At 36.9% G+C, this 12,914-nt stretch overlaps 1 protein-coding gene across 14 annotated transcripts in view; it reads right to left on the bottom strand.

Moving 5' to 3' along the window:
• The window catches only part of PTPRM (protein tyrosine phosphatase receptor type M), a 529,398-nt gene that overhangs the window by 44,677 nt on the left and 471,807 nt on the right, over positions 1-12,914 (bottom strand). For all 14 annotated transcript variants that reach the window (XM_060775055.2, XM_060775057.2, XM_060775056.2 and 11 more), the window contains one exon: positions 447-544. In XM_060775055.2, coding sequence (XP_060631038.2) covers positions 447-544 — 98 coding nt within the window. The remainder of the gene's footprint in view (positions 1-446; positions 545-12,914) is intronic.

Genomic DNA, 12,914 nt, shown 5'->3' with positions numbered 1-12,914 from the left:
CATATGTTTGGTTTTTTTTAATCAAAAGAAATAGACACTGGGAAATCCAGTCATATATCTTCCATGTTTCATGTAACTTAGTTTTGGGTGAGGATCCGAATTCCAAGAGTTATGCTCGATGTATTGTCGAAGGCTTCTAGAACATGGCCATATAGCCCAAAAAACATACAACAACCCAGTTATGCTCTAACTAACAGAACTATGCTGGCTCTTTTTAGCTTACTTTGTTCTTGGAGTGAATGACTCAAAACCAAGCTGGTAAATTAGCACTAATGTTTTTTTTAAGCGCAGAAGAGACCATTATAGAAACCACTCAAAGTAAACATTATTTACTGTACTTTTATGGTTTAAAATAGAAAACTCTTCAAGCATTTTGTACATCAGTATCCTTATGCTTTTGACTGTTCTGAAATATATGTGAAAAATAAAAATTCAGATGTTCTTACCCTTCCCACTTCCACAAGATTTGTCACCATGACTATACTTGCTGTATTTTCATGCCAGACCATTCTCCAAAAGTCGTATATTGTCTCTTGCATCGGCCCTGAAACGAGAAATCAATCCAAAGGTTATTTTTTGCATCCTTCAGTGTTGGGAGATTACGCTTTGATAAAGTTGGAACCTTCAAAGTTTGACACTGGCAGAGTGTGCTTAGAGGACCAGTTGCGCATCTGTAGATTCATCAGATGGGGCCACTAAATCACTGTTGATTTAATATGTTGTTTGCTAGCTCATTTGAATACAACTATTTTCCTCCTGAGAGTGAAGGTGAGTTGGTTGTTGAAAACGGCATTCTTATACACACATATCTGGAATAGGTCTGATTAAAGTCACTCAATATACATCAGAGCAGACAAGTATAAAATCACACTGACAGTATCATAGCTAACAACCAGGGCTTTGATAAGGAGAAAATGGCATTATTTATTTGAACTTTAAAATCATATTCAGGGGAAAATCCTCCTGAAAAGATAAAATAGTAGCATACATTGCAACTGATTCAAACAGAAGCACACACACTTTAGAATTTCCATATTTAGTTTACACCAACTGTAAGAAAATCAATTTAGGAAAACCAAGACTAGCTTCCATGTACTCTTACAAAATCAGACTGGAACATCCAGTGCCTTAGAGTCCATTAAAAAGGACACGTACAACCCATGGCATGCTATTCTATAGGGATGGAATCAATAAAGAAAATGCATCATCTCTGTGCTCACTATATCATGAGACTACAGATTGCATTAGAAAAGATGATAATGCTTGAAAAAAGAGGATTTCATTATAGGTGGATAGACTCAATCAAGGAAGCTATTGCTCTGCAAGATCTGAGTGGGGCTAATGATGATAGGGTGACCTTGGAAGTCTCTCACTGATAGGATTACCAAGTGCCCAATCATACTACATAAATAAAGTGCTATATTCCACTTCAACTGCCATGGCAATCCTGAGATTTGTAATTTGGTACTGGAATATTCTGACTGAGAGTTCTAAATGCCCCTCCTGAAACTACAAATCCAAGGATTTTATGGGACATTCCAAGAATAGTTAAGTAGTGTGTAGTGTGAATGAGCCCCCTAAATCGAAGGTGACTTAACAGCAATCAAATGCTCTCCAACTTGAACCAGACATATGTGCAAGATGGCTGAATTCTGGACCCTGGTTATGTGTTCTTTCAGGTCACTTGCTGTCAAGTCATTTATAACTTTAAAAGTCATCACTAGGAACTTTAAATGTGTGCTGATCAAGTTTGCAGATGACACCAAATTAGGAGGGACAGCTAATGCTCCAGAAGACAGGATCAGAATTCAAAGGGACCTCAACAGATTAGAGAGCTGGCCAAAACTAACAAAATGAATTTCAACAAGGAAAAATGTAAGATATTACACTCATGCAGAAAAAAAAATGAAATGCAAAGATATAGGATGGGTGATACCTGGCCAACAACAGTCCATGTTTTAAAGATCTTGGTGTCTTTGTAGACAATAAGTTGAACATGAGCCAACTGTGTGATGCAGCAGCTTAAAAACCAATGGGATTTTGGGCAGCATCAAAAGGAGTATAGTGTCCAGATCAGTGGTTCCCAACCTTTTTTTGACCAGGGACCACTTTGACCAGGGACCATTCTCCAACATTAGTACCAAAAGGGTTATGAATCAGTTTTTGGTCAACTTTAGATTCGGTTTAGTTATTTGGAGTGCTGATTCAGAAAATTGCACTGGATAGACCACATCAGCTCTAGTTTCTGATACAGAACATATGCCATCTAGTAGTCGCCATCTTCTCTCCCACAGAAAACCGTATTTAATAATCTAGAGCTGATGTAGTAGTACTAATCTTTTGTGGGTAGCCAGTCTCCCCCTTCCCAACATCCCTTACAGTTGCCTCAGCACTATAAGAGGGTTTTGTGAGACCAGTTGCTCTCACTGCCACATGGTTTCGAGGCATTGGTGTAGAAATGGTGAGGCTGCAGATTATATTTTTGTTCTTGCAGACCACTGGTGGTCCATGGACCACAGGTTGGGAACCACTGGTCTAAATCAAGGGAAGTCATGGGACCTCTCTATTCTGTTTTGGTCAGATCTCATCTGGAATACTGTGTCCATTTATGGGTACCACAATTTTAAAGAGATATTGACAAGCTGAAAGGTGTCCTGAGGAGGGTGACTGAAATGATCAAAGGTCTGGAGACCATGCCCTATGAGGAACATCTTAAAGAACTGGGTCTGTTTAGCCTGCAGAAAAAAAGGTTGAGAGGAGACATGATAGCCATGTATACATATGTGAAAGGATGTCACAAGGAAGAGGGATCAGGCTTGTTTTCTGCTGCCATGGAAACTAAGACTCAGAGCAATGAGTTTAAATTGCAAGAAAGGGGACTCCAACTGAACATTAGGAAGAACCTCCTGACTGTAAGAGCTGTTCAACAGTGAAACTCCCTGCCTTGGAGTGTGATTGAAGCTCCTTCTTTAGAGGCTTTTAAACAGAGGCTGGATGGCCATCTGTCCAGGTACTTTGCGCTTTGGGTAGGGGTTTGGACTAGATGGCCCATGTGATCACCTCCAGATCTATGATTCTCCAGGCAGGTATGCAGCTGAAGAATCATCATCACAACCTACAGTTCCAGAGATAACAACTCCATGACATCTCCCAAGCACAAAACACAAAGCTTCAGAAAGAATGCAACTCCATTCATTGGTTTCACATCACTAACCAGATCAGCACCTTTCTTCGATCTAAATGTCTCTGCCTTCTATAGATCAAGCCTTAGCTTATTTTTTCCTCATTTATTCCCAAATTGCCTCAAGTTATTTTGTTCAGGATCTTCATAGTTTCCATGTGGTGAATTTGGAGAAATAAGAGTCAGAGCTGCATGTCACTTGCAGAGTGGTAACATCCAGACAAGGGTTAAATCGTGCAACTTATGAGATTAGTCCCTTCAAAAAGAGACAGAGCCACTGTAATACCATGGTCTGGCCCTACACAAGTAAAATGAACCAGAAAAATTGTATAGCTGAAGGACAACAGACATGAGGTCCATGAGAGTTAACAGACAGTACTCCCTCACCATGTGTGCCAAGACTGTGTCTGTCCCAAAACCAGTTTGGAAACCAATCTGGATTGAATCCAAATAACTGTTGTTATTCAACATCACTAGAAATTAAGAAGCCATCACCATTTCTGCATCTTTCTTAAACATGGAAATTAACATGTCAAGAATTAATCACCCAGGATTTATTGTCCAGTGTTTATCCATTGCCTCCTTAAATGCAGGAGGAACTACACTCTCAGTCAGAAAAAGATTAACCACCACTGAGGTCCAGATGGTAAGAACTGTACTGTAAGTTTTTAACACCTAGGAAAAGCATGAGTCCAAACAGCAGGAGGTGGGTTTCAAACTTTCAAGCAATTTGTCATCTTGCTACAGATAATTCACTTTTTTTTTAGGGGAGAGAGTTTAACAGATAATATGAACTATTTCAGTGCCCTCTGCATTTTTTAATATTCTTGCTTGTTTGTGCTATTGATCTAATTAGGTTAACTCCCAAATTGTTCTTTCTCAGAAAGAAACAGGTTTTTGGAGAGAGTTTACTCTTTTGACAGGAGTAGTAAAAGTAGTTTAAATGACAGAGTTGACAATTATTCTTGCTGTAGATCTTAATGAGAGAAATGATTCCAGGGAAATTAAGTAAGTTAAGTAAGTAAGCAAGTAAGTTAGTAAATAAGCAATCAATCTTCCTGTTTTTATGGATTCAGGTCACATAGGCTATAGTTAATACTTTATCCACAGGGGGGAAAAATACATGGAAATGACGTGTACATTGCTGAATAAATGTTTCTGTCTCTGGCTTTTCTCTCACAAATGTTGTAAGGATGCCCTGCCAGTGTCACCTTCTCTCACCATGTATTATGTACTAAAATATGTGAAATAGATTACAACATATACTATCTTAAAATGTTATTTCATTTATTTAAAGTCATGGTGTATAGAAAAAAACACCGCCTTATATAAAAACTAGTCTATACTGATGTACCTTATACTAAAGCTAACCCATGTTTAGAGTTTTGTTCATGCTAGGAAAGCAACTAGCTAGTTAATGAATTGCTGCTTTTCTTGGACAAACATAATAAAGCACACAGCAGTGCCTATGCATTAGTTCATTCTTGAAGAGAGGCAACGTGCCATTCAAAACAGCCACAGATTGCATATACGTCTACAAGGACTTATTTGTTACTAGTTACAGCTATATGTGACAGTATTCAGTACACAGCTTTCAGGGTACTTTCTGGGAGGAAAAATTTGCTTCCTTATTTATACAATGTTAAAACCTTAATGTTTGCACTGTAGCTATCTATATACATAGGAAGAGTATATAGACTATCAGGATAAAAAAATCTAGTTCTTTTTGCTTATGTTCACAGCTGGGGTGGTGAAAGTGTGTCCTGTGTACCACACATGGCCCCAGCTCCAATTTTGCAGCCCTTGAGAGACCCACAAGGTACCCATGCCAAACGACCACCCATTTTATTTTAAAAATATGTTCAAGTGTTGACCAATTTTCATCCAGAATTAGCAAAACTCCATCCAGTCTGCAACAAAAATATGTCAGTTTAGGTCTTGCCCTTCAGCTCCACCAAATGCCAAAACATAAAATAAAGCAAAGAAAGCCTTTACAACCTCGCCCCCCTCATCACTTCCACTGTGGTCTTCTAGGGAAGGCGGGGTGACCTCTCCTTCTATGTGGTTGCAACACAATCAGATATAGTATAAAACTAGTTTTCATAAATGTATTAAGATTTGGGCTCATATGCTCCTTCCATATTCTCTTTTTCTTTCTTGTATAAGAAAATGTGCAATTTCTAATTAAAAACTAATTAGATCCCTAGCATGTCCAAACTTGAATAATAACTGTTTCTTTTAATTTCAGATCCAATTTAATGGAGGATTCAAAATTCTAATCTGATTTCTGGATCATTTTACTAACAGTACCTTAAATAAACTATAGTTTCCTGATTGTGGGTATCATGATCTTAAAATTCCTGTTGTGCCTTTTCATGTCACTGCTTTTCATTCATTTAACTGTATGTCATGGTTTCTTTTTGGATCTGAACAAGCCCATAAAGATATTTCTTAGGAAAACAAAGGCACTGACAATGTACAAATACCAGTATAAAAATTCCGATATTGGCCTTGGAGACTTCATGATAAATATCTGATGAAAAGTTTAAACTTTCCTATTGCTAATCCCGGCCTACAGATTGAAAGCTTCTACACTTTTGACCTACTGTCAAATTATGGATTTCATTTTTCTTATAAAGCTGAACATGTGACTTTGTTATTGATCGATTTTTCTGAAGCATTTCATGAACATGGAACTAAATCATAACAATATGACAAATCTAAATTAGAAAATTAGGAAAGAAATTCAGCATCCTAGTTATTTACAAAATGTAGGTAACACTTTTCAACCCATGTTCCCAAATCAATGCTCAAATAAAAGCACAAGAGAAGCCTTTAAAATTAACTCTTCTCATTTTGGAGGGAGGGTTATATGACATACAGAGCTTTCTGAAACACTTAGGATCCTGACCATTTAGATCTTGAAAGGAAAAAATGGATTGTTAATTGAACTTGGAAACAAATTAGTAATCAATGTAATAATAATAATAATAATAATAATAATAATAATAATAATTTATTTATTTATACCCTGCCATCATCTCCCAGATGGACAGGACCGGTTACAAAATAGCACACATCGCTGTTGGTCACTTTGGAGCCATTGCTGTCTAAGACTGTTACCATCATGTCATCGTGGAGGAGCCTACATCTCACAGTCCTAAATGCTTGGGAAGTGTTTGATTTGTGATACAAAACCCAGAATATGTATCTCACTTGCTGTGTCATACTGTGTTTTTGTGTCAGTAAAATAATAAATTTATTTATACCCCACCATCATCTCCCATTGGGACTAAGGGCAGCTTACAAAATAGCACACAAAGATGCCATACATAAAATACATAAGACATAAAATAAAATACATCAACATGAAAACAGTAATAATTACATTGAAATACAAATGTAGTACATCAATGCCAAGAAATGACTGCTGTTCTCTACACAATATTGGTATTCTGTACAAACTATTTTAATTGAAAAACCATGTAGAGCTCGGAATGGCCATCTAATATGGTGGTCTGAATTAAAATCACAACCAGTATTGCTGTTTGAGACCCACATTCCTGGGAAACAGTTGCTATGTTGGAATCAAGGAGCACTGCAATCCAATGCAAGTACTGAATTAACTCCAAGCTATAAACCCAAGTCTGATCCTGTTGAACAGCATGATCCTGTTCATATATATCTTTTCTGAATCTTTGTTTATATAAACAGATATGCGCCCTGCCATATTGCTTTGTTAGGCTAAGTCTATAGGAGGCATAGAGAACAAGCAGATACAGAACATTATTAGTTACAGGCAGTCCCTTGTACAAACATCTGACTTAAAGAAAGGGGCTGAGACAACAGGAAGTGAGAGAAATCTCCCCCTAGGAAGGGGAATTCATTCCTGAAAGAGATATCATGGTGAAAAGGTGTTTCAACTGATGCTTTATCACCAATCCTTATTTTCACAACGAGCCATTTTTTTCAAAATCCAATGATCACAGGGACAGAAAGTGAGGTGAAATCTTCTGAACAGGGGCACAGACAGCAAAGCAAACACCACAAGGGGGATAACTCTTCTTTATGCTATCTAAAGCTTTTAAATGGAGTTACATTTTTTAAATGACCTATTCCGACTTACATACAAATTCAGCTTAAGAACAAACCTACAGAAACTATCTTGTTCATAACTTGGGGACTGTACATGAAACCTGCCATCAATACAAAGTCATTTACTCATCTCCTTTTCGACACTGTGCAATTAGTCACTTATTCATGAGACTGCTACCAGTCTATTCATATGGGGACAAATGGATGAAATTATTAGCCTGCTCTCACTAATTGATGAGATGCCTCACTTGAAACATTACAATACTTTTTAAATTTTAAAGTTAGGATTGCCTACAGTTGATAAGAAGCCACAACTGCAATCACTCTCGAACTAAGAATACTTCTGTAAAATAATGGATGCAAATGACACACCACATCATTACCTGCTCCTCAAAGCTGACATGCCCACTTATCTTGATGACCTATATATCAAAAAATAATAAAGCCGAGCCTCCCATGCATCTATCAGAAACTCTTTGAAATGTGGTTTCTACTGACATTTGCAAACAAATAGGTTTCTGTGAATATTCTGGCCCGTTTTGCCTGTTTCTATGCTGGTGAAGAGAAGAAGACTATGGGATCTTAAGACTGAGAAGAACTTGGAGGCATGGGCTGTGGCAGTGATGGGTGAACAGGTTGGAAGCTCATTGTCACTTGGGAAAAAGGTAAAAATTGATCTGAAATTGGTTGGAGTAACCCAAGCTACTTCCATATTTTTTGAAGCCTTTGACAACACAATGAAAAAGGAAAACCTCACAAATGGGGGGAAAGAAAACCACCCATCACTTTGGAGGCAAATATAATTACAACACATAAATAGTATGTGATCCTAGAATGCAATTGATTTTTGTTGCTCTTGACATTATGTGATGTAGTTATCTAATCAAAATATGCCCCAAATTATTTTGAGAAAAAAGCATTTAAAAGGAATATATTGGAGATAAATATTGGGGGAAATACATTTTAATGTGCACAAAATGCATACATATCTTTGCTTGGTCAACTTTCACAAGGTAATGGCAGATATAGCTGGCTCCAGTACTTTAGATCTGCAACTTCACTTTTGATTTTAATATCATGTCGCTCTTTCATCCTCGTCTGCTCAATTATTACAGGAGTGATCCAGGTGATGACCTCTATTCACAACACAGAGTTCATCTCCCATAACACCTGGATACACTTATAAGAACTTCACAACATGCTATCATTAAATTTGCGGGTAGAATGGTTTCCCTACATTGGGTGAAGTTTGCCAATGGAAGCTATGCATGAAACTCTAATTTCATGAAGATCAATTCACAAGAGAAGAGGTTTCCATGATTTATTGTCCTTGCACATACATTTGTGGCTGAGATCATATTATCACATTATAACAAGCAAGATAATAAACACCAGTGACACAAATGGACTTAAATGATTCAGTAGGAATGTCTTTGGGATTGTGATATTGTGATCTGTGCTATTATAGCTGGGATGCTTCACCTAAAGAATATATTTGTTACATATTCATATTCTATATATTTTATAGTGATTTGTAATTTTGGGCCATTATGCAGTGCAAAGTTATGCTAATACTATTTATGCTAAATCTCACTTAAATTAGTGGAAATTAAGTTTGCATGACTTCATGTAGGATTGTGCCATTAATCTTCAGAGAATGCTTTACCAGTGTAGATTTATGTGTCTTGGGAATGTGTGTTATATATCATGCCAGAAAATAGATCCTACTTATTAGCAAGCGTAGGGAGAGGGAATATGAAGATGAAAAATAATTTTGTAAGATGAGGAATCCCAATGGCTTTGGAAAGAGTTGGATCAAAAATTTCCTTTAAGATTTTCTTCCACCATGCTAAAACTAGGTTTGTATCACAAACATTTAAGAATGAATGATGAACAAAATGCTTCTTTTGGAATGTCAGCTGTGTTCCTCCTTCATTTGTACCTCTTGTTGCAAGAGAAGGGTAATTAAAATAACCCAGGGGAAGCGGAATTTAATGGAGACTTTGCTATCTATTCATTCTAAATGTTTCTCGTACTTCAGAGAGTTACAAATTTATTTTGGACTCAGGACATTCATAGGAGAGGGAGGGGGAGCTAACTGTCTGTCTTTGGAAGTAATTCTCTTCTATCCTATTTTTCTTTTCCACTTGACATTTTTCAAATTATTTTCTGACATCTGAATAAATTATAGCTCTGTCACTTGTCTCCAACAAAACTGAAAAGCATTAGAGGGCAGAAAGGGGTACAGGATTTATTGTCATCAAGAGCTGTACAATCTGATTCCAAAGATGCCGGGTAGGAAGAAAGAGACACTATAATCGCTATAGGAACCATGTTTATAGATGTGTACAGAGAGTACAGTCCACCAAGACCTACTGCTGTGCAGCCTTGATTAATTGCAGGAGGAGAAGTGCCAGGAGTCTGCGCAAGTGATTCCCACAAAAATAAACAGAATCTGCTTTGCAACATGGCTTGGTATATTGCCCACTCATGAATGACAAACCTGTTCTCAGTAATATTATACAGAGAGGGGAATCAGTGCTTTGTGTATAAATCCAATGACACAATCTACTAGGAATATAACATGCAGTAATAGCTAGCATAAATACTCTCTACCATGGGAAAATTATGCTTTTTGATAGCATAAGACTACTAAAAATAGGAGAAGAAACAAATGTATTAGTATATATTCAATGTGCACAACTCTCGTGTAATTATTAAAGGAATTTAATGCCTCTTGTGTACTATGCTTTGTAATAATTAGGACTGCTAGTTTACTATATTTTCAGTCAATGTACTGTGTTGCTTTTAATTGCTCTAGTAACTGGCTATAACAAATATTACAATATCTTAATAGCTTTTAAATGTTAATATTTTACAGAGATAATAATCTCTCTGAACTAATTAAGACAACTGTCTCTTTCATGTTGGTTATGTCAGGAAATAGTGTTCTTTCTCTACCAATTTCTTCCTTACAGAATTTTCAAGATGACATAAGATAACACAAGGTCAGACTTCAGCTCAACTGACATTGTAATGATTATACTATAATCGTTATCATTTTAAAATCCTCAGTAATTCCATTCTTTTGGAGGGTGTGTTTCTTACAATGGTTTTCCTCTAAGCTCTCATCAGACCAAGTATTTCTTGGTATTTCCACTTGGTCTCTGGAACACGTAAGGCAAAATATGGATAGTGACCCAAGATACACTTTTCCCTCTCTTATCGTCTCTCTATGTTGAGCCTTCAGCAAGTATCGTGTTACTGTGTCAGCTGCCCTATACTTGGAAAGCAATCATGCTCGGACACAAGTGATCTCCAATGAATGAATGAATCAATGTCAGCCGCCCATGTGGATAATTTTGGTATTTCAAAATTCTAGATAAGGGATGGTCAACCTTACCCTGGATGCCTATGCTGTCTATCTAAAGCTATAATACTCCACTCCTAGAGATATCTAACCTGACCATGGTGATACATTGCCTTATTTACCTCCTGCTAGAATTATTACAACATATAAAACAGGAGGAGAAAAAATGTGGTAGCACCTAAACTTTTTTCATTTTAGCATGAACTTTTATGGATATAACTCCACTTCTTCAGATGCAGTACTGAATACTGGCTATTACCTCTGGGGAAGTGGATTTACATCTGCAAGAGACTAACATGGCTACTTTTTAGAAAACTAATAGAATTACTGTAATGTGGAACTCCCTTTGAAAAATATTCAGACATCTCAACTTGCAGAAATAATGGCATAATGACTGTTATCTGCTCTGGTTGTATGGAACATGGGACTCCCTTGTTAGAACAACTCAGTTGGCTGCCAGTCTATTTCAAAGTGATTTCGTGATGATACTTCCACAAACCTTTGTAACCCTGCCGTCCCATACTACTGCTTGTTCTTATTGATTTTTTCAGCACAGTTGTGCAATTCTAGATTTCAAAACCAGACAAAAATAACTATGAATGATAAAATAAAAGGAAAATGAGCAGCTTGGGAATAGTAGTGAAGTAGGGAGGGGAAGAGAATTTAACCTTCTGACATTGCGTTATTAATGGCATACTGGCACAAAAATGCAAGGGATCCATTACACCAGGTAGATGATGAAAATGTTGAGGGTTTGGAAGTTGCATTAAGTGAGGAAGCATAGCTTCTTTTACATGAAATGTTGTACAATTACTGACAACAAGTATTGCTATCTTAATTGGTTTCATGTCATAAAATGGAAAGACCTAGAAAAGAATGGAGGAACGTGGAAGCAGAGAGAAAGGGATCTAAGAAAAACAATTGGAATGGGAGGAGGTAAAGAAATGAGGGGATGAGTGAGGAGAGAGAAATAAGAGTTACAGGTATAGAAGGAACATTCTGAGACAGATGAGAAAAAGATATCGAGAAGAGATGAAAAAATTGAAATCTGAACACTGAGTCTTCTAGGTTACTGCAGTCAGTATTTGAAAGGCGTGACCACATTCTGTGAGAAATAAAGACTCTTGGTGTCAAGGGGTAAACTTTATCTTACTGCCAAATATAGCTTTGAGTCCTAACTGCAGGGAAAATATATTAGCAGCTGAAGTCAAAATGTCATTTGAATTTTGAGAGCACAAAAATAATTGGCACAGTAATCAAAATAACAGAATGTGGGTAATTTAATTAAAAGTCCAGAAATGTTGTTTTCCATAATGTAACCTTATGGAACACCAGAACCGTTAACGGACTAATCTCTATGGAGTGTTTCCACAGCATGTGGCTCAATTTATATGCAAAATTACAGGTTTACTAATTTTCTGCCAGCCCAGTGATCTGATTGGCTAATTACCCGTAAGCACTGTGTATACATTTATTCTTGCCAAGCGGGATTTCTGCAGAACGCCTGGGATTTTAAAGTACTTTTCCTAGTAACTGATTGAGCTGTTTAAATAAATAATTATTATGTAAAATAAAGTTCAGATATGGAGTCTGGAAGAAGCTGAATTTCTACACAGAGAACCAACATTCTCAAACACATTTCTGAAAGAAAAAAAAGAACTGGTTCACCCATGTAGTAATGTGAATGCATGGAGCCGGTCCTTTTGCAGTCCCATGCATTATATTTTGATGCTATAGATTTTCACAGTATTTTCAGTCTGAAATTTCAAATCCTTAAAGATTTTCTGGAATGATGTGACGAGGGATCTAACTGAATGGTCATGTGTCCTATTGTGCAGATCTTTGATGCAGCTTAATATGGTCCCAATTTTGAATTAGTCCTAACTGCCAAATAAAGCAAGTAGTATAATATCCTTTTGGGTGCACTACAGCCATAAGAGCAGGAAAAAATGAATCTGATAATGCAAATCAACTCAAAAGATTATTTGGGTCTGAGATATACTACATTGCGTGAAATCACCAGATCCGATCTGATCTTAGAAGCTAAGAGATATCAGACCTAGTTAGTGCTTGGGAGGGAGATTACCAGGGAACACCAGAAACTGGCAATGGTAAACGTTCATAGAGTATTTTTTGTTGCTCAAAACCCAGGTCAACAAATGACTTGAAAGCACATGCTTTGACTGCCCCCCCCCATAAAAGTAAACATAAACATGGAAACATGTTATTAAATGTTTACAGTGCTTGATCTATTGAATGATTTATCTC

This window comes from Anolis sagrei, chromosome 4 (assembly GCF_037176765.1).
Source record: "Anolis sagrei isolate rAnoSag1 chromosome 4, rAnoSag1.mat, whole genome shotgun sequence".
NCBI lineage: Eukaryota > Metazoa > Chordata > Lepidosauria > Squamata > Dactyloidae > Anolis > Anolis sagrei.
This window is presented reverse-complemented; position numbering and strand designations above follow the sequence as displayed.